The sequence below is a fragment of the Chenopodium album genome, chromosome 25 (genome assembly GCF_948465745.1).
Source record: "Chenopodium album chromosome 25, dcCheAlbu1.1, whole genome shotgun sequence".
Taxonomy (NCBI): Eukaryota; Viridiplantae; Streptophyta; class Magnoliopsida; order Caryophyllales; family Amaranthaceae; genus Chenopodium; species Chenopodium album.
This window is the reverse complement of record NC_137858.1, coordinates 15,020,237-15,040,228: the sequence shown is the minus strand read 5'-3', so window position 1 is coordinate 15,040,228 and position 19,992 is coordinate 15,020,237. Positions and strand designations below refer to the sequence as shown.

Genomic DNA, 19,992 nt, shown 5'->3' with positions numbered 1-19,992 from the left:
TAGAATGGACAATTAAAAATCTTTTTAGAACAAAATCAATCATCAACCCAAAAATAATTTAGAACTTTAAAACTTAAATCCAATTCCTTTTTGAATCAATAAACCAAATCCGCATAGTGGGATTACCAACATGCTTATAAAACATTAATAATAATAATATTTCAATGGTTCAATAATGAATCCTTTTAATATCCAATAATTCCAATATGATTCAAACTTCTTTTCAACAATTCCACATACTTTCAAAATCAAAACCTTTTAAATAAATACTTGAGAATAAAATCTCATATTAATAACTTTCAAAATCAATAACTCTTCCTTGAAAAACCTTTTATTTAATTCAATAAACTTTTCAAATCAAATCCAAACATGATAAGTAATTCAAACCATTCGAAACATGATTTAAAAATCAATCATTCAAAATACTTTTACCAATACCTCCAAACATAATTTATTTCAAAATTATAATTCAAATCAATTTAATTCAATCACCAATCAAATCATATAAACACATGTTATTCAAACCAATCACTTTCAAAGGTATCTAGCTACCTAACGTACCTTGATCCTTGCTTACCAAACACACCAAAAGAACCTCAAGAATCTTGATAGAACACACCCTACAAATAAATATAACCTTAATCAATATAAGGTTAACAAATAATTAAAAACCCCCAACTATATGTACATGAACCTTTTAATTAGTTTCTCATAAACATCATTAAAATATGATTTTATATAATTAAAACTACTCATAATAATTTTTGTAAATCCCCCATAATAATAGTAATACTTGAATAAGAGAAGAGAAGAAGAAAAGATAAGAAACCAAGGAAAAGAGAAGAATTGGATTTGCGTAGAAAATAATAGGTAGAAGTTGCAGAGGCTATAACTTCTTCGATATAACTCCGAGATTCCTGAGCCTAACTTCGATATAACTCCGAAAATTGGCTTCAAAGATAAACGGGATGATTTGTGTAAAATTGAGGAGAAGAAAAGAAGAGAATTGGTGTGAAGAATGTGAGAGGTATGAAGGGGTATTTATAGGCTAGTATGAGCATGAATTATGGTAGAAAAATGTAGAAAGAATTATGGTAATTAGGGTTTAAGAGATTACTTGGAGAAGTGAATAAAGAATTAAGGAAAGTTTGGATATTAAGGTGATTGTGTATAATTGAATATGGAATGTATGTATGTCATGAAAAATAATAAGGAAATTAGAATTACTTGGGAATAATCAAGAGGAACAAAAGGCAAGAGAATATGATGATTGGATACTAAAAAGATGGAGAATTAAAATTAAGGAAAATAGGAGATTCCCTTACTAGTATTTAGGAAGATTTTGCTCGGTTTAAGGAATAAAAATAATTGTGTAAATAATATAGAATAAATAATTAAATAATTAATTAATTAAATACCAATTATTTACCAATAAATAGTTAAGAAAAATCAGATTTTCAAATTTGTGAGATTAGATTAATCTTTAGGGATTAGAAATGGAGATTTTTAAAGTTAAATTTTACGTTCAAGTTGAAAAGGGATATTGGGTTCTAAAAATTGAAAAGGGTATTTTAGTCTTTTATTATTTTCATATTAATAATAAAAAGTTATTTTGTAGTGCATTTAGTACTTGTGTTCTGAGATTGCACTACCCACATAACCACATTGCTTACTGCTTTAACGGGGCGTTTGGCAAATGGGATTGGGAATTTGGGGAATATAGGGTGGAAATGGAAATGAGAATTAATAGGTGGGAATTAATGAAATAATCCCAATCCCTTGTTTGGCATATTTTGGAAATAAGATTGAGAAATTTTAAATCCTATGTTTGGTATGTGGGAATAATAGAGGGATTAAAAGCTAAATTTACAAGATTGCCCTTATTATCATATTGCATATTAAAACAAGGGTAAGGTAAACAGGGGTAGTATTGTCTTTTTAACAATTTAGTGAATTCCTCCCAAAATATTACTTCCTCCCCCAAGTAATAAAATGTAGGGAATACAACCTAAATATTCCCAAGCCCATTCCCATGTTTTTTTTAATTCCCACCAACCAAACATGGGTTTACAAAGATTAGGGATTATTATTCCCATTCCCACCCCCTATTTCCATTTACCAAACACCCCCTAAGAGTGAGGGATAACTCAAGTGGTTAGAGCTTCTCTCCCGGTTTCACAAAATCCTGGGATCGATTCTCATCCCGCCTTTTGTGGCTCCCTTAACCAAAAAACATTGCTTATTGCTTCGAACTAAAGCCTACTATATCTCTCTCTTTGTGCCCATTTTCTGGGTTGATCAAACACCCACTAAAACAAAGAAAATATGGAAGCTGCAATGGGGTTGATGCGAAGGATTCATCCTAAGCACACTGATACCGCTCTCTCTGCTCTTCTTTCTCTCATGCCTGAGCATTCCTCTGATCTCCTCTCTCAAGTCGATCAACCTCTCCAGGTTTTGACCCCTGTTTCTGATAATTCATCCACTTTTCTTTCAATTTCATGGATTTTATTTGCTTTTAATGGATTGTAAGATGTTGTATTTTGTTGGGTTTTATATGATCTTGCTTGATTTTGACTTTATGGGTTGTGGGTGTTAATCTTTGTTTAGGGTTTTAATTTTGTGTATTGGGATTTGCTTTGTCTATTGATTTATGCAGAATTATGATTGTGGATTTATCTATTATTGAATGTGTGTAGAATTCTGTATTGATTCGGTTTGGATATGAACAGTTTAGTAAGAATTTCTGGTGGGCTAATGCCAGAATTGGTTATTGACTTGGTGTTGATTTTATGGGTGAATTTGTTACAAAATAGAAATGATGTGTAGGTTTAATAAGATACTTGTATGGGTGTGACATATATAATCACAAAGGGTTACATTTGTTGTCTCGAATCGGATCTTTAGCATTTGCAATCTTGGGCTGCTTTATGAAACACCATCGTACATTGGACCCATTCACTTCAACCAAGCCGTAGAGGATTATTATTTGAATATACTATCGATTGATGTAATTTAGCATAGCTTAGAGAATCTGAATCAGTGGGGTTGTCTATATGCTTTAAACTGTTCTGTTATCAATGTATTGAGTTTATTGCAACTATTATTGCCATTTGGATTTGTTTAGGGTTTGCTTGTGGTTTCTAATTTCTATATACAAGTACTTGATAGATTTAAAGTCAATCCTATTGGATGCTGATTCTGAGTAGTGTGTTTGATCATGAATTAACTTAAACTTTTAATAATTACGGAGTATATACTTCCTGAGTGTTAATTCCACTTCTAGATGTTTGAGTCCGCTTTTCCAAGCATCAATTTGAAGTTATCCTGGACCACCCTAAAAAACAAACGGGATCCCTAAAGCTTTGGTTCTTCTTTAACTGCTTTAGCCTACAAAAGTTATCTGCTTATGTAGTTATGTTAAACAAGTGGGGAAAAAAATTTCATGAGGAATTGTGGTTGAAATGAATCAGAATTTTCTTATGTGCCATTAAAGATTATTGCTATTCATGGCAGTCCTTTTCTCATAATAGAGTGTAAGAAGCTTGCATGTTAATATACCAACAGTTCAAAGAAAAGATAATTTATCTGTTAGAATTATGGATGATATTAGCCGGAAATTATACATTCTATTTTGATTTGGAAGAATTTCTTTTTTCTCTCTTCCAGTAAACTGAGTAATTTTGGAGGTTTTTATTTGAGTATCTTGCTAACTTTTAGCTATTTTATTTTATCGCATCGTCTTTTGCGCTATACTGTCATTTATGTTATGGGTAGCCAGGATGTCAGATTAAGTAGATTATTTTCTGGTTTGTGGAAGCAGGTTTTATGTGATCAAGAAAGTGGAAAGGAGTTCATATTGTGCGAATATAACAGAGATGCTGATTCCTACAGGTGAAAAAGTTAACTGGCTTACATTATTTTCTTACCCATTTATATTATCAATACATTTTTAATTTCTTAAACATATTTTACTATTCACTTGTTATATATATATGAATGTAGAAGGTTTTACTCGTTTTTTTAATTTATTTTTATTTTTTATCTTTAACATTAGTTTAAGTATTGCATCAGTGATTTGTGCTTAGCTCATTGACAATTCTGATATACAATAGCACAAAGTACAAAGCTAATCTTTGTTATGTGTTCAACATGCCTCTCTGGTTAGTGAGGCCGTTGACAAACTGAAATTTTACTTCATTGGCTCCTCATAGTTGCAATACTGGCATTTTTCAGATACCATGGTGAATCTGTACATAGCTCTTAGCCTGTTGATTTGGTGCTTGTCCTAGTGAATGTTGTCACTTCTAAGTTCTAACTGTTTTTCTGTTGCATTGTTTTAAAGCTGTAATTCAATTTTGTTTCCCCTTTTTTTATTATAGGTCGCCATGGACAAATAAGTACCAGCCACCATTGGAGGATGGCCTTTATCCTTCTGTAGAGCTGAGGAACCTCGAAATTGAAGCCAATGATGTATTTACTGTATATTGTGACCAGTGAGGTCCTTTACTTGCCTCGTACTTGGTTTTCTAGTTCAGTGGCAATGCTTATTACTGTCAGTATTCTTTCTGTTTTTTTTTTTTTTTTTTTTGTTTTGTTTTTGTTTTGTTTTTTTTTTTGTCCTTTTGTTCAAGGCCCCTTCCATTTATTTCTTCTTTCTTCGCTGGTCTTTCAAGGGTTTTAGGGAAATAAACTTTCTTTTATTGCTAGGTATTATGAAGGTGGAATTTCATCTGTTTATATGTGGGAAGATGATAATGAAGGATTTGTCGCATGCTTCTTGATAAAGAAAGGTGATTCTATACCTTCTTCCCTGACTGAATCCCCTTAACTGAAATGAAAAGAAGAAAAAAAACTAAATTGGGTCACTCAACATTCAGTTATTGCTTGCGCCTGTTTGTGCTTTGTGTGTGTGTGTGTGTGTGTGGGGGGGGGGGGGGGGGGGTAAAGTTGACAATTCAAAATTTATGAGGGTAATGCATACTAGTTTTTAATATTTGACTGCCCTGTGGACTCATTCTGTGTATTAGATGGTTCAAAGTCTGGTCATGGGCGAAGAGGTTATTTGCATGAAGGACAGTGGGATGCCATCCATGTTATTGAGGTATGCTACTGATCTTCTACTTGTGAATCACAATTCTATGCAACCTCATTTTATTTTTACCATTTTCCTTTTCCCAAAGATGGTTCCCCATGTCATTTACTCATCAAGCACCAAATTATTTCAATGATAATATAGGTGGGACCTGAGGATGAAGGAACTGCCAGGTACTGTTTAACCAGTACTGTCATGCTATCTTTGACTACAAATAGTGACTCCTGCGGGACATTCAGCTTATCTGGATCTATTAGAAGACAGGTAATGTACATGTTCTGCAAACGAAACTGTGACCATTATAATCTCAACTTTACACTGTGTTGCCCCCTCGATATGATCATGTTAAGCTGTTTGACTGGTTATTATAATAATACAGTGATCACTGGGGTAAATACCAGAATTCTTCATATTTTTCACTTAAATCCTTTTTTTAGGTTTGTACTTAAGTTTTCTTTTCGTGGTGTAGATGAGTATGCAACTGTCAGTGGCTGAAGGTCATCTGTGTAACATGGGAAAAATGATTGAAGAATTGGAAGGCAAGCTTCGAAACTCCCTGGATCAGGTACTACGCATGACTGAAAATTTGATGCTTTTGATAGTTTATAGGACATGCCAGCTCAATGCACCCACTCTACACCTAGACGCGTTGCTCTATGTTTATGTTTGAAGTGGGCAGCTTTATACCTGTGCATATAGTCTCACATTCTTGTATAGGATATCTAGAAAAAATTGTTACATTTGCTTAACAGTAATGGTTTATATGATTACATTTTCTGCTATGCCATCCTTAAATTATTCAGAATATGATGGCCGGGAAGGGGAAAATAATACAGTATACATTATTATGGTCACCGTAAGTATCAGGGTTGGGTTGGGAGACTTGGGACAATGTGATGACTAATCTGGGAAGGAGGAAGTATACTTAAGAATGTTTTACTGAGCTATATGTTATGCTGCTGAATCTGAATAGGTTTACTTTGGGAAGACAAGAGAGATGGTTTGCACTTTGCGGCCACCTGCTGAATTGGCAACGATGAAACTGCCTGATAGCTGATTTGTATGTCTTTGAATCATGATCTAAAAGTATGATATTGTGGATTATTAGTGTATTATTGTCTTTCATTTGAATCTCTGGTTATGTGTTCCAGAATTTGGTTGAATGGGAATTCAATATCCTCTTGTAGACTTTTCCATTTTGTTGGCTCTCGCTTAATTTTTGAAATTGTTTTTGGTTCTATGATATTACTTGTGGAGCTTCAGCTTGCAATTTGTATTACTGTTTTTTTTATTAAAAAAAAAAAAAAAAAATTATTTGTGTGGTTCTATGATTGATATCTTGAGTAAGCCAGATAAAAGATTGGAATTAGTTTCTGGATGTTTTTGTCATTAATCAAACATAGATTGAATATAAGATAAATACATTACAACACTTTCAAAAATGTAGAAAGGTTGCTCTCAAAATACAAAGATTCTACTATGGTTTAGAAAATAGGCACAATTGTTATTGACTGGAAGTTTGCAGAAATTTCAAAAACTAGGAAAATTTTGAGTTTCCACAACTTAGGTTTTACTGTGCAATATCTTAAGCTTAAATTGGTGTTTATTTGAAGAAATTGGTGGATATGAATGTGTCTAGGTATGAGGTTAGAGTTAGACAAAGAAACCAAAAGATTTTGAATATGGAGAGAGAAAGTGAAAAAAAAAAAGAAAAAAGAAAAAAAGCAAGATGTATTGATGTGACAATTTAGTCTATCAATTTATATGGTAGTCATTTTAAAATTTTTGAATTACATTAACTTGTGAAAAAATATCTTACTAAACATTTCTTGTGAAACTATATTATAAATGTAATGTATGGAAAAATTACTGCTTCAAAATGAAAGAAGGGATAGAGAAGTGAAAGACAGAAGACGAAAGGTAGAAAAGAAGAGAAGGGAGAGATTTGGGAGACAAACAAAGGAAGGATGGGGGGGGGGGGGGTGGGTGGGTGGGTGGTCACCTTTGAAGGTTTAAGTCAATGAGTAGAATTCGAGTATACATTCCATGTTTCTCCGTATGTGGTTATACGAGTATAATGTGCTTTACAAGGTAGTTTATGATAAAAAAATAATAAATAAATAAAAAGGCAAGATGTCGGGCCGTGCCAGGTCCACGTGCTTTTGGGTTTGTTAGGCCAACCTAATTATGCCCGATACGTGGGCTTGTGCCAGGTCCACGTGTCGGGCCAGGTCGAAGTTTTCAAAAGGATAGCCTACGCACGGCCCAAGCCCACGTGTCATTGTGTCGGGCCGTGCAGGCTTATGTGCCTTAGCAAAATTGCATTGATTTTAATGTGCTTTGTCGTGTCGAGCCCGATCGTGTCGTACCACATCGTGCTTCTCCCAAATAAAGGTGGCCCCACATTATCATGTCGTGTCGTGCTTTTTTCGTGTCAGGCTGACCTGACCAAGTGCCATCTTTATGAAGGGCTTTAACCTATCTATCACCAAATATTAAATCCATTGTGATATTTGCGGGAAACATGATTAGGATTAGCAATATTTGTTTTGATTTTGCAAATGTGCGATGGATGCATGAAGGGGTGAAATACTACAAATCCACTAAGCTAACACAAGTCAATCATTGTTTGATTGGATTCTGTACTATATTCGGTTTTTCCTAAGCTAAGATGGTTCCAATGAAATTAATTTAAATTTTCTTCAATAACTTACTTTAAAGGGTTTTTCTACATAGTACCCATGAGGTATTCACTTTTCTAAGTTGTGCCCACCTATTTTCAAATTTCTACACTGTAACCCCAAGATACCTTTAGTGTCTACGATGAAACTCTGCCGTCAAATTGCCGTTAGCTATTACCGTTAGTTTTATGTTGCCTCACACCCTCACAACCTAGCCCTAACCACACACCAACAGCCGCCACGCCTAGCACAACCGCCACACACCAACAACAATAAAGAACATTGAACCCTGCCCTAACCCTAACCAGCCCTTGCCACTGCCGGCAGCAGCTACCGGCTCTCCCATCCCTACCTACTCCAGCCGATGCACCACCTTAGCCCAACCCCGAACTATGAGACTATGAGGCTGACACACCACCCTAGCCCAACCCAAAACACCGCAGCCCCAACCACTATCGCGCAAAACCACTCCCCTTTCCCCCACCCTTTAAACGGCCAAATCTACCATTTGAGGTTTCAATGGTCGATTCCGGCCATTTTGAGGGTGAGAGGGTAAAGGATTGGAGTTTTTCGTCCTTTAGGGTTCAAGCATCAGATTTTTGGTGGTCAAATTGGTGGTTCGCTGGGTGGGTGGGTGGGTTTGGAGGAGGGAAGGGTTGGTGGTGCATGAGTGGTTTTATAGGATGGAGGTTTTTTTTTTTTTTTTTTTTTTTTTTTTTTTTTTTTTTTTTTTTAAACAGATTTTTTAACAAAAGTTAACACAGTGTTAACTTTAGGATTATTAGGGAGTTACATCGTAGACAGTAAAGGTACCTTAGGGTTACAGTGTGGAATTTTGAAAATGGGTGAGCACAACTTAAAAAAGTAAATACAAAGGTACTATGTAGAACCCTACTTTAAAATAAGGAGGGCTTTCTGATTTTTTATCTAAGGAGGGCTTTCTGATTTTTATTTTCTTACTTTTCGTAAAAATAAAATAAAATACAACTACAAATACAAATATGGCACTTTGTATATTGCACAAGGGCAACATCATTTGTTGATTAGCAAAAAAAACTTATACAATTATTTTATGCCTCCTTTTAATCTTGAGGAGAACATTAACGAACTTAATGTTTTTCACCTGTCCAAAAAATACCTTAATGTTATTGAGTTTTAACACTGGTTAAAATTACTTTTTTTGAACTTCTCATACAATTATATAACAAATTATATCAATCATATTCAACTAAACGTACATCGATAAACCTCAATAAATGCTTCATTTGTGGTAGTAGACAAGTGATTTGTCAATAAAATTCAATTTTTCTTCACGATTGTAGACATTACTTATCATTCAAATTAAATATGGAATTCATTTTGGTGATCAGCCATACTTGAACCGAACATTCATACGATCATTGACAGCCATAGTTGAAATGAACCTTCGTGCAATTACTGATGAGCATCAAATCAGCCATAGTCGTAATGAACCTACTTAGGTTCATTGATGAACATCAAAGCACCCATCGTCGTAGACATTTAGTCAAACACCTGATCAATTCTTCAATCATGCAGACATGTTAATGCTGCCAACGGCTCTATACTACTCATGATCCATGGAAGAACAAGAATAATCTTCAAGCTAACTTGTTCAAGCTAGCTTGAAAACGACATTCAAACAAAAGTATGTCTAATACACCCACAATCCAAAAGATAGATACTAACATAAAACTTATACCTCGCGAGCAACAAACCTCTAAAAGATTTGTCTACGTTAATCTCAATTTCACAAAGATATCTGTCCTTGCAAATATTTTGAAATTGTGATCATAAAGGCAGGCTTCCAAAAAATGTGTAACGATATAGGAATAAGTTCAAACAGCTGTGTTTGAATGAAAAACCACCACTGTTAAATAAAGCAAATAGCCATTCAATTTGATTCAACAATTCAAAGACATAACCAAACCCAAACAAGGTTTAACATCATAGGTTGATTATCGCTAAACCAACAGGACGAAACAAGGGTCAAAATTAACAAAGCAAGTGGTTTTACAAATCAGAACCACAAGGGCATCGAACAATAATGATGATCTTTGCTAATCTCTCGACAACCTAAAAAGAACTCTATAAAACTTACCTAGGGTTCAGGCTCCACTAGCATATGTAACCATCAAGCCCTGAGCCCTGAAAAGTTTTGAAGTGAACATTTAATTTACTGCATTGTTGATAAAGAAATGGCCTATATCCATTAAATTCCAGCACCTCTAATCCTTCTACATATAAAGTATTGCTATAATTATAAGCTAACATCATACAATGCAATAGAGCCAATTGATCCCAAGGTGAATCTAAGATACCTAACAAGGAATGATTATAACTCCAAATCTTACCAAAACATGGAGCCAAGTCCTTGTAAAACAGACGGTGCATTTACAAGGGGGAAAAACAAAAGCAAGAATATACATGAAATTATTCTGAAGAGCAAGGCACACTCACCAATATTTTTTTTCAGCATAACTACTTAATATCGATTGTATGCTCTCCCATAACCATCTAGTCTCTGATGCTGAATATCAGTGTAAGCATCACGGGGCCTAGGGTGTGGAAAGTGCTCAGCAGGATTTGCGTATTGGCCCCTTGGCTCTACATGAAAGTTTGACCCAGCATAGGGCTGACTGTGTAATGAATCATAATCAGAGAAAGTGGACTGCTGATAACCACCAAAACCTGAAGTTGGCATCTGCTGCTGGTGCACCTGCTGACGTCTTTGTGCATCCAAGTGAAGGAACTCATCCCATTGTTTAGCATGAGAGCTTCGTAAACCAGCAAGCCTTTTCATGTAAGTCTCTCTCAAGTCTCTGATAACCTAATATTATTTTGAGCACCATAGAGTGAAACATTTGTCATTATAATAAAGATGATTCATATCAATTTGAATATACATATATCAACAGAGAACTCAATGCCAGTTTAGTGCAGTAATATCATCAACAAACAGCCACTTAAGTGCTCCTTCTGTCCTTAATTTTTAGTTCCCAAGCCATTTTTCACTTTGTTAACTTTTGATTGAGTGGAGTTGATAACAAACAAAAGTGATGGGGCCAAATATATTTTATGTGAGAATGAAGTTGTGGTCCCCATCATAAAAGAAAATAGAAATGAGGCAAACAATAAAGGACAGAGGGAATACAAGCAACGACGTGAGCTAACGATGACAAATGGGCAAATGGCTACATGGAAAAATTACACTTAAGCGAAGTTGACCAAGCAGCGCAATTATATATTTGAAGTATACACAAGAGTTATTATGAAGTTAATATGAGCTTACGAATTTAATTTAATTTATGGAGGGAGAGAATGTTGTGAGTAAGATGCAATTTTCAATATCTTAAGGTTCAGATCAACAACGGATAAAGTAATATGGAGTTATACTGCTTTGAATAAATTTTTTTATCACTTTTTTTTTTTTTTTTTTTGAGGCAAAGGATTTTTTTTTTAATCACATTAATACACTGAAAGTACAAATATGTCACGCTTTGCTTATAGGCTGCAATAATAATGTTGCCAACAAAGCAATTAGTAGTACAACTTAACCAATAAAACAACCTACAACAGACTGATTGCTCCTTATACACTTCAGAGTACAGAGCCAGATTGTTACACCTCCAACAGCTAAACAGGCCCATATATGTTCAACAAAATGGCTTAATATTCTAATTCTATGTTTATAACAAATGGTAGCTTACCTTTGTTTCTCAGCAAGAATTGTCAGGATTTACAACTTTTTATGCACTATTATAAAGTCAACCCTCACGTGAAGCCAGCACAAAATATCTACACTTAAGATTCTAAAAAAAAGGCATTTGCTCTAAGAATTGGACTAATACTCTTGTACAGACCTTAGAATTTATCAATACTAGCAGCACAAGGAGACACACACATAAGCATACGGACACACAAGGGACACACGAAGCATTACACACACACACACAACACACACACATTGACATTTCAAAAGCACACACACACAACACACACACATTGCCATTTCAAAAGCACACACACACTGATAGACACACAGACCTCACGGTGCTTGTAATTCTCCTCGTCTTCTTGCTGATCACGAAGTCTGGCTAGATCCATGGCCTCTCTTTTGTATTCCAACTCCACATCCTCAAGTGTTTGTGGCAATAAGGGATGCTCAACCTTATTATCAGCATGGACATCATATCCCCGTCTCTCGTTTTCCCAACCATGGGATCTGTAGGGCCCCTGATATGTGGTATATGAACTGCCACTATAAGGGGCACGGGCTGGAGATCGCGAACGGCTTGCACGACCTCGTCCTCCATCACTAACATAAGCTTCAGTAAATGATACTATGTTAACCATTTGTTTCAGCATTGCCTAACATAAATAGTAGCTCTAACTAGATAAACTATACTTAGAATCCCTCTGATGCACTTTACAGTAACTTTTGAAGACAACTTGGAAAAATCAGAGCCCTTCGCGAAACTCACTTCAATATCCAACATGGTATGGTAAAAGAACTTACCTCTTGCTGCAATCACAGATAAACAACATGCAATGTTACTAGAACTTCAGGTACAATACAGATGACAGTCCATAAAACATTACAATAGAGCTCAAAATGTTGAGATATAGTACTGCAATATAGTCACTAATTACCAGTTCTGTAATAGCGTTACAGGTATAGATTTTAGTTGCCCTACCTTGTGGAGAATTTCTAGAAGGTTTCTGCAGATCCCCACGAATACGGTCCTCAAGACCTCTATCTTGTCTGCCAAATCTCTGATGAAACTGTGATGCATTTCTAGGGCTAGGGTTAGATCTTTGGGATTCTGAGCGCGTAAATCGATTACTGAAAGGACTGCGCTCAGGAGACCTAGATCTTCGGGGTTCTGAGCGTGAAAACCGAGTACCAACAGGACTGCGCTCTGGTGATTTAGACCTACCCGTATGAGAACCTGGAGAGGTCCTATCATTACATTCATCTTTAATCACTTTATGCACTGCATCTACACCTTTTCTCAAGATTAATCTATCCTTGCCACTAACAATAATAAACTTCTCATCCATCTTGATTTTGCAGCCATTGTCTAGCTCAATCTTCTCGATCACTTTATCTGTGAAAAGTGCTCTCACTTGCTTGTCTCTTGCAGCCACCCTTTCAAAGAAATCCTGGGAGTTGCGATTCCCACCAAGGGTAAATGGACATCCCTGCAATTGTTTCATAGTCCAGCAACATTGAAGCAAAGAGTTGGTAAACCAAGGTTAAAAGCACAAGTACAATAAAAAAAAAAAAAAAAAAAAAGAAAAAGGATATCATACAGCGGCATAAATTAGCAAACAGAGTGCTAACAACAATTCGCATCAGGAGATATGGCCATGTAACCTACTAAGAAAATAAAATCTGACGATAATATCATCACCCCAATGTTTCTACCGGAACCTCCTGCTCAAGGGGTTCAGATGTATGCAATCAGAGGTTTTTTATGGAGGACCCTTCATCAATCAGAGAGAGATTTATCATTCTTTCCCAGTATCTCTTATTTAAAATGGAGCCTAGGATTGGTGTAAACCCACATCATCTTTTGGAAGCTATGATAATTTACTTTCTTCAAAGAACCTGATGTGCTTTAAGATATATTCATTAAGGGAAATTCTTCTTGGTTACCCTGTATTATTGCACTTTTCATTTTGGTAATCGGAGGAAAAAAATAAAATAAACTAAAAATTTTTTAAAAAAAAATTAAAAAAAAAAAAGAGGTTATCATCAATGTTAATTCCATACTCTTGGTTTATATGAACCAAGACATTAATGACCATTGTCTAATCATAATAATCACTTAAGTTGCTAGCTACTGTAAACAATTCCAGAGTTAAGATGAGTTTGCCCCTTCCTTTATGAAGAATTCTCCCACCACCTTGATGTAATGATGGTTTCATATCTCTTTGTCTCTATCATTAGCTCTTCTTCTCCGTAGATTGTAGGTTTTTCCCAGCAAATTCTTCAAAGATTGAATAAGTTCAGGTGCTAAAGCAGCGTGTGTTAATTTCTCATTCCCACAATTTCTTTCCAAAAAAGAATTGATTTGTAGATTGAGACCTCTAATTCTGCTTCAATTTTCATCTGGGTATCTCAAATCTTCATGATATTTTAACCATCCAAGTAGATTTTATGGTTGAAGAATTCCAATTTCCAAGTTTACAATGTGAGTTGGGGTTTTGTTTGTTGGTTTTTCTATATTATAATTTATTTTACGATAATGGTGGTTACTGTTTTTCAATTTGGCCCTCATCAAAACCAGCAAGTTCAAGATACCATTGTTGCTGTCAAAGAAAATATAGTGTTCATCGGTTTAACTTTTGTTTTTTTGGGTGTGTGTGTGATAGCCAAGTAGTAGGGTGTCTGTGTGTGGGATAGCCAAGTAGGGTACATAAGAAAAAAATAAACTTAACTAATGTCATATCCTTCATTTCACCTCAAGTACCCATGTCGGACCCTCGACACTCAGACATGAGTATGACACTTGGACACATCACTTTTGGTTCAAAACCATGGATTTTTTCACAAAATAGCTGAGATAGACGCTTGGACACATACCCGTGTCAGAAACGGGTACCCGAGTCCATGTAACATTCATAAGACATGGAAGTAATAGTACTTGTTAACCATGATTATAATTTAAGTTATTTATAGGTTTTAATACAGATTAACGTCATGGTTGATATAAATCGAGTATAGGGTTACCATCGATAATAACTTTATTGTCGATTGCCAACTTTGAAGAACAATAATACAGGTAAATATGCAACATTGAGCCTTACCTGAGTAAAGTGACCAGATTCTCCACAAATTTTGCAAATCATTTCTTCTTCCTTCCTCTTCTTCCAGTTCCTCTCTGTTGCTTTAGATTTAGCCTCCCAAACCTTAGCCTCTCGACTCGTAAAATCTGTCGGGACAGCATTTGGGTCACGCTCGTCTTCCTCATCGGAGCTAGCTTGGGATTTTTTGGTATTTACTTTTGGCTTTTCTTGTACATTGACTACAGAAGATCCAATTGGTCCAGTGTACGCCTTATAGATATCACTAAAATCATCATCATCATCCTCCAAATCAAGTCTATTTTCCATCAAGGGCTGTATACAAGCAAAAACCCAATAAATTCATAGTCGAATCCTAACATTAAAGAGTTGTGCAATACATTAGCAACCAAATTAACTTCAATTATCTCGAAAAATTATACAATTCCTAGTTGAATCCTGACATTAAAGGGTTTTGCAATACATTAGCAACCAAATTTAATTCAATTATAACAATGAAGGATTGTGCAATACTTTAGCAACCAAATTTAATTCGAAAAATCGTATAATTTTAAGGATATATGATTCAATTAGGCTCATAATCTTGGTCTTCGTAATCATAGTATTAAGAAGCAATAGTTGAGATTTTCGAACCCTAAACTTATGCACTGACAATTAAATTAAATAGAATAAAACCCTAGATTGTGAAATTGAAATGATGATTACAAAAAGAAAAACAACGAACTTACCTTAGATTGTTGTTCAATGATGGAGAAGTTACCTTAGAAGCTGGTTCAATGACGTTGAGTGCGCTTCAATGGAGAAGGGGGAGAGAGAAGGAGGCAGGGCTATTGTGATATTTGTGAGTCTGTTTTCTATTTTTCACATTTGCTTTTCAATGGCTTATTTTAATACGTAGTACTAGTTTAGTACCCGTGCGATGCACGGTTTTAAACAAACATATGAGATTTGTTTGTAACGGGGAGAAAGAAAGTTTTCTAATTCGTTAATTTTTTGTGTACATGGTAAGTAATTTCAACTGTAGCATATTATTTATAAAACATTTATAAAAAAAAAAAAATCACAATGAACACTTTTGAACATTGATATATTAACATACTTTAAAAAATAAAAAATAAGGTGTTGATAGGGACAAAGGATAAAACATATGAAAGGTTTAGTAAGTATTAGATAGAATTAAAAAAAAAAAAAAAAGCAAAAGTAAAACAAATAAAACAAAATTAATGACATCGTCAAAGCAAATTGGCGGGAAAATTTTTATGTCAGAGTGACATATATACAATTTGGGAAAGGCATGATGCCAGCAACCTTTTTATTTTAGTATTAGTTTATAGATTTGGTATTGAAGGGAGGTTAGTTTTTTTTTTTTTTTTTTTTTTTGGAAAAATTGACGGGAATGATCCCAACTTTCCTCGATCCGCCCAAAATAATCTGAACTTTTGATTATTTTATAATAATCCGAAGTTTAATGTGAATTTGCTTTCAACAGTCCCAGCCGGTTATATAACTTGATATTAAAAGTTACCTAACACGTGTCGGCACATGATAGGTCAAAAAAATTAATTAAAAAACAACCTTTAAAAAAATAAAAAAAACTCAAACTCAGCAGGAGCCCCTGCCACCGCCGGCACCCCTCCCCTTCCCCGTCTTATTATCGGCGGCGAACCCTTTCCCCACCCAATTCCCGGCCCACTTACACTTTCCACATCCATTTCTCGACCCTCTTACCCTTTCCCCCGCCTATTTTCCGGCCCTCCTCCCCTTTCTCTGCCCATTTTACAGCCCTTCTCCCTTTCTCCCGCCCATGTTCCTGCCCTTCTCCCCTTCTCCGCCCATTTTCCGGCCCTTTCCCCTTCCCCTCGTCCTGATTTTGGCCCCTCTCTCACTCACCATTGCGTTTCAGATCTGGGTAGGTGGGTGGTTTTGGGTTTGGTTTCAGTTGGCTATGGTGGTTTTGGAGTCGAGATGGGGTAGTGGTAGTGGTTCCGGGGTCTGGATGGGGGTGGGGGTTATGGTTCCGGGGCTGGCCTTGAGTTTCAGTGGGGATGGCGGTGGCGGTTTTTGTAATATTATCTGATTTTACTTTTTTTTCAATTTGATTAAATTTTTTTCATTTTGACCAACCACGTGGTGACACGTGTGCAATTAATATTAAATAACAAATATTAACCAGTTTAACCGGTTTCAAGCCACTTTAGACTGTTTTAAATTAATAAGGTATAAAGTTGGGATTATTAAAAGATAATCGATAGTTGGGATTATTTTGGGCGAATGAGAGAAAGTTCAGATTATTGTTGGCAATTTTTCCTTTTTTTTTGTTGTTGTTTTGAGAGTCACAAATAGTGGGGTGAGAATCGTTCTCTGATCTTCTAAAATTGGTTTGGAAATTTAATCATTTGAGTTAACCTTCACTCTCTTAAAGGGAGTTTTTTTTTTTTTGTTTTTTTTTTTTTTTTTTGAGGGAAACGCATCGAGCAAATTTATTAATCAAGGGACAAAGCAGCCGAGAGTACATAAGGAGCAATTTTCGGAGGGCAATGGTTGACCCATACTTGCGCTACTCCAAAAGGTAGAACTCTAGCAAGATAATGGGCTACATTGTTACCTTCGCGTTTTACATGAAACCACACAAAAGAATTAAACTCGCAACTTAATGACAGGATATCTTCTAAATCAGAGTAAAAAGACCAAAGCCTTTGAAAGGCGATTAACCAGTACTTGGCAGTTCGACTCTAGCACAACATCAGAGTATCCAACCATTCTTGCAAACTTAACTACCATATCAAGAGCCTTAGCTTCGGCGATCTACCAAACTAACCCACCCTTCTTCTGTCAGACTTGCATCTACATTAAGCTTAACAATATTTTCCGGAGGTGCTGTCCAATGGGAAGGGTTGCTAGCAGTAGCAGGGCGTTAGGTACCATATATGTTCGAGCTATACACCCCATATTCATCCACCAGCCTTTTTATGCGCTCTAGCAGGAGAGAGTTGGGTGTACAAGTGCCATCAAAGACCTTATTGTTGCGCTCTGATCCACGTAAAGTACGCCGCTCTTTGCATCTTCCTCTTATCCCTCTCCTTCCACCTTATCAGCATATCACACAAGGTGCCCCCCTGTCCTGTAATAAATCCCTGCATCCACTCTCTTCCCAAAGATCTTGCACCCTCACAGCTCACACATTCAAATAATACATGACAGCAAGTTTCCGCTTCTCTTTCACACCACGTGCAGGCTGAATGAGGCAGTAGGTGACGCGGATTAAGAAGAGCTCTGGTTGGTAGCGTGTTTGTACAAATTCGCCACAAGAAATGGCATACCTTCGGTGATGCGTCCATGCCCCAAATAAACACCAAGGCTTGATGGAAATTATCAAAATTGCACCCTTTCCCAAGCATGTATGCGGTTTTTGTTGAATACAACCCATCCTTCGAGAAAGCCCAAGTAAGCATATCTCTAGGAGCTCTTATACTAATCGGGATCGATAAAATGCACTTTTGATCACGTTCATTGAACACCGAAGAAACAATATCATAGTTCCAGACCTTGCTCTCTGAGTCAATTAAATCACTCACATAAGTGATTCCTTCCATGCTCGGACTAGTCACAAATCTACCTTCCGTGTCCGCAAGCCACGCATCACACTCCAAACATTAATATTCGCACCATTTCCAACACGCCACATAACCCCTTCTTTCAGCAGCGCCTTACTACTCCAAATACTTCTCCAAGAATAGCTTAAATGGAGATTAGTTAGGTATGAACAAATACATATTTACATTAAAATATATAGTAATAAAATTAGAAAAATTTTAAAAATACCATTATTTATTTTTGTTAGATTTTTTTAGTAGGAAAATTTAGTCCCGCTTATTGGAATTTATTTTTATTTCCTAGTCAAAAGAGTAACTATGTACATACGTAGTATTGTAGTAATAGATTAAAGTGTCAATGAAATGTCTGGGGGCTCCGAAAGACAATTTTAGATCCAATGACAAGAGATCAATTGTACCCACAGTTAAGGGTATCGAATCACTTGAATGAGTGATTCAATTTATGTTGTTAAGCCTTGTTGGTGGCGGGGCAGGCGGTCATGGGTGGGTCTAGATTTTTTTTCTTTTTGTATTTTTCTTTTAAAAAAGACATTTCGATTTTTTTTATTTTTATCTTTTTCACCCAATTAAGTGGTGACACGTGTCACATTAACTAGAGGTAATGAAATGGGTGGGGCGGGCCGGACCGGGTTCGGCCCGGGCCAAGGTCAAATAAATGTGCCCATTTATCGGGTCAATTATAGAGTTGTACCAATTAATGAGATTTTTTTATTTTTTATTTTTTATTTTTTTTTATCAACTTTATTTGTAATATTTATCTCATATTACTTTGGATATTACATGTTAAATTAATCAAATTTGGTAATAGATCAATGAATTGAATCAATCCTATGTTTTTCCATCATAGTTTTTGTAACGTTTTGCATCATGATTTATCTGCTATCACAAGTAATATCAATCAAACTTCAGTTTTTTTTATAGCGATAGATCAAAAAATTGATCTAATGTTGTATCGGGTTGGAACTTGATATTTAATACCATGTGTTTGGTTCAATTTTGGAACATAATCTCTCAATATTCCCTCTTTCTATTTGATACCTAAGGATATGGAATGATCTAGACCCACTCCCCCCACCCATTCTTTCTAAATCCCATACCTCATGGGTTTGAGGTATGAGTTTAACTTTATACTTTTGACAACCAAACATATGGTGCCGCAGCAGCATGGCTGCGCGCTGGCCACTGCTTGGTGCGGGGCTTGCTGCGTGCGTGGCTTGGTGCGGCTGGGATGTGCGTGTGGGCTGTGCTGCGAGCTGAGCTTGCGGCATTGTGCTTACAACTATCAAGCTTGTGCGGCCCTGTTGCTTATGTTCAAGCCTGACCCGTAGAAGAGTCGACGCGTATGCGATATTCTAAGCTATGGGTATGACGCTTGGCATGAGTTAGGGTTGTGCGCACCTCCCCTCACTTAGCACATATACCCCGGTTTTATGGCTATATTATTTTGCGTTTAGCCGTTTATTTATTTTAATTATTTATGGTTATTATTTTAATTAAAAATTTTAGAGGCTAGGCCTTGGTTTTGATTGGCATTGGCAAAATTTAATTTTGGCAAATTTTGGGTTTTACCGGCTTAATTAATTTTGATCAATTAAGTTGGATGCGGAATTTAGTGGGAGCTTCAATTATTAATTACGCTAATTACATAATCGGTCAAACAACTTTGAATAGTTTTAATTAGGCGTGTTAATCGGATTAACCACCTAGATTAGTTACTAGTACACGCGTGTTTTTATGTATTGTTACTTGTTTGTCGTTGTAAAATGCATGG

The 19,992-nt window shown here is 35.9% G+C and overlaps 2 protein-coding genes across 3 annotated transcripts; one reads left to right on the top strand and one right to left on the bottom strand.

The window, feature by feature from the left end:
* The first annotated feature begins 2,268 nt into the window (after window positions 1-2,268).
* LOC145614520 (F-actin-capping protein subunit beta-like) lies at window positions 2,269-6,291 on the top strand. Its single transcript, XM_081669574.1, has 8 exons — window positions 2,269-2,454; window positions 3,824-3,894; window positions 4,383-4,496; window positions 4,711-4,793; window positions 5,031-5,104; window positions 5,240-5,359; window positions 5,565-5,660; window positions 6,069-6,291. Exons 1-8 carry the CDS (start codon window positions 2,326-2,328, stop codon window positions 6,150-6,152), a joined length of 771 nt encoding a protein of 256 aa, XP_081525700.1. The 5' UTR covers window positions 2,269-2,325; the 3' UTR covers window positions 6,153-6,291.
* Window positions 6,292-9,649: 3,358 nt separating this feature from the next.
* Window positions 9,650-15,491, bottom strand: LOC145614363 (uncharacterized). 2 transcript variants are annotated; one of them, XM_081669411.1, is made up of 6 exons: window positions 15,336-15,491; window positions 14,611-14,922; window positions 12,492-12,999; window positions 11,842-12,122; window positions 10,255-10,624; window positions 9,650-9,942 (listed from the first exon to the last, which is right to left on the bottom strand). In XM_081669411.1, exons 2-5 carry the CDS (start codon window positions 14,914-14,916, stop codon window positions 10,280-10,282), a joined length of 1,440 nt encoding a protein of 479 aa, XP_081525537.1. In that variant the 5' UTR covers window positions 14,917-14,922; window positions 15,336-15,491; the 3' UTR covers window positions 9,650-9,942; window positions 10,255-10,279. The 2 variants fall into 2 exon arrangements, with proteins under 2 accessions (XP_081525537.1, XP_081525538.1); XM_081669412.1 differs by having other exon boundaries at window positions 15,368-15,472.
* Between the last annotated feature and the right edge of the window lie 4,501 nt (window positions 15,492-19,992).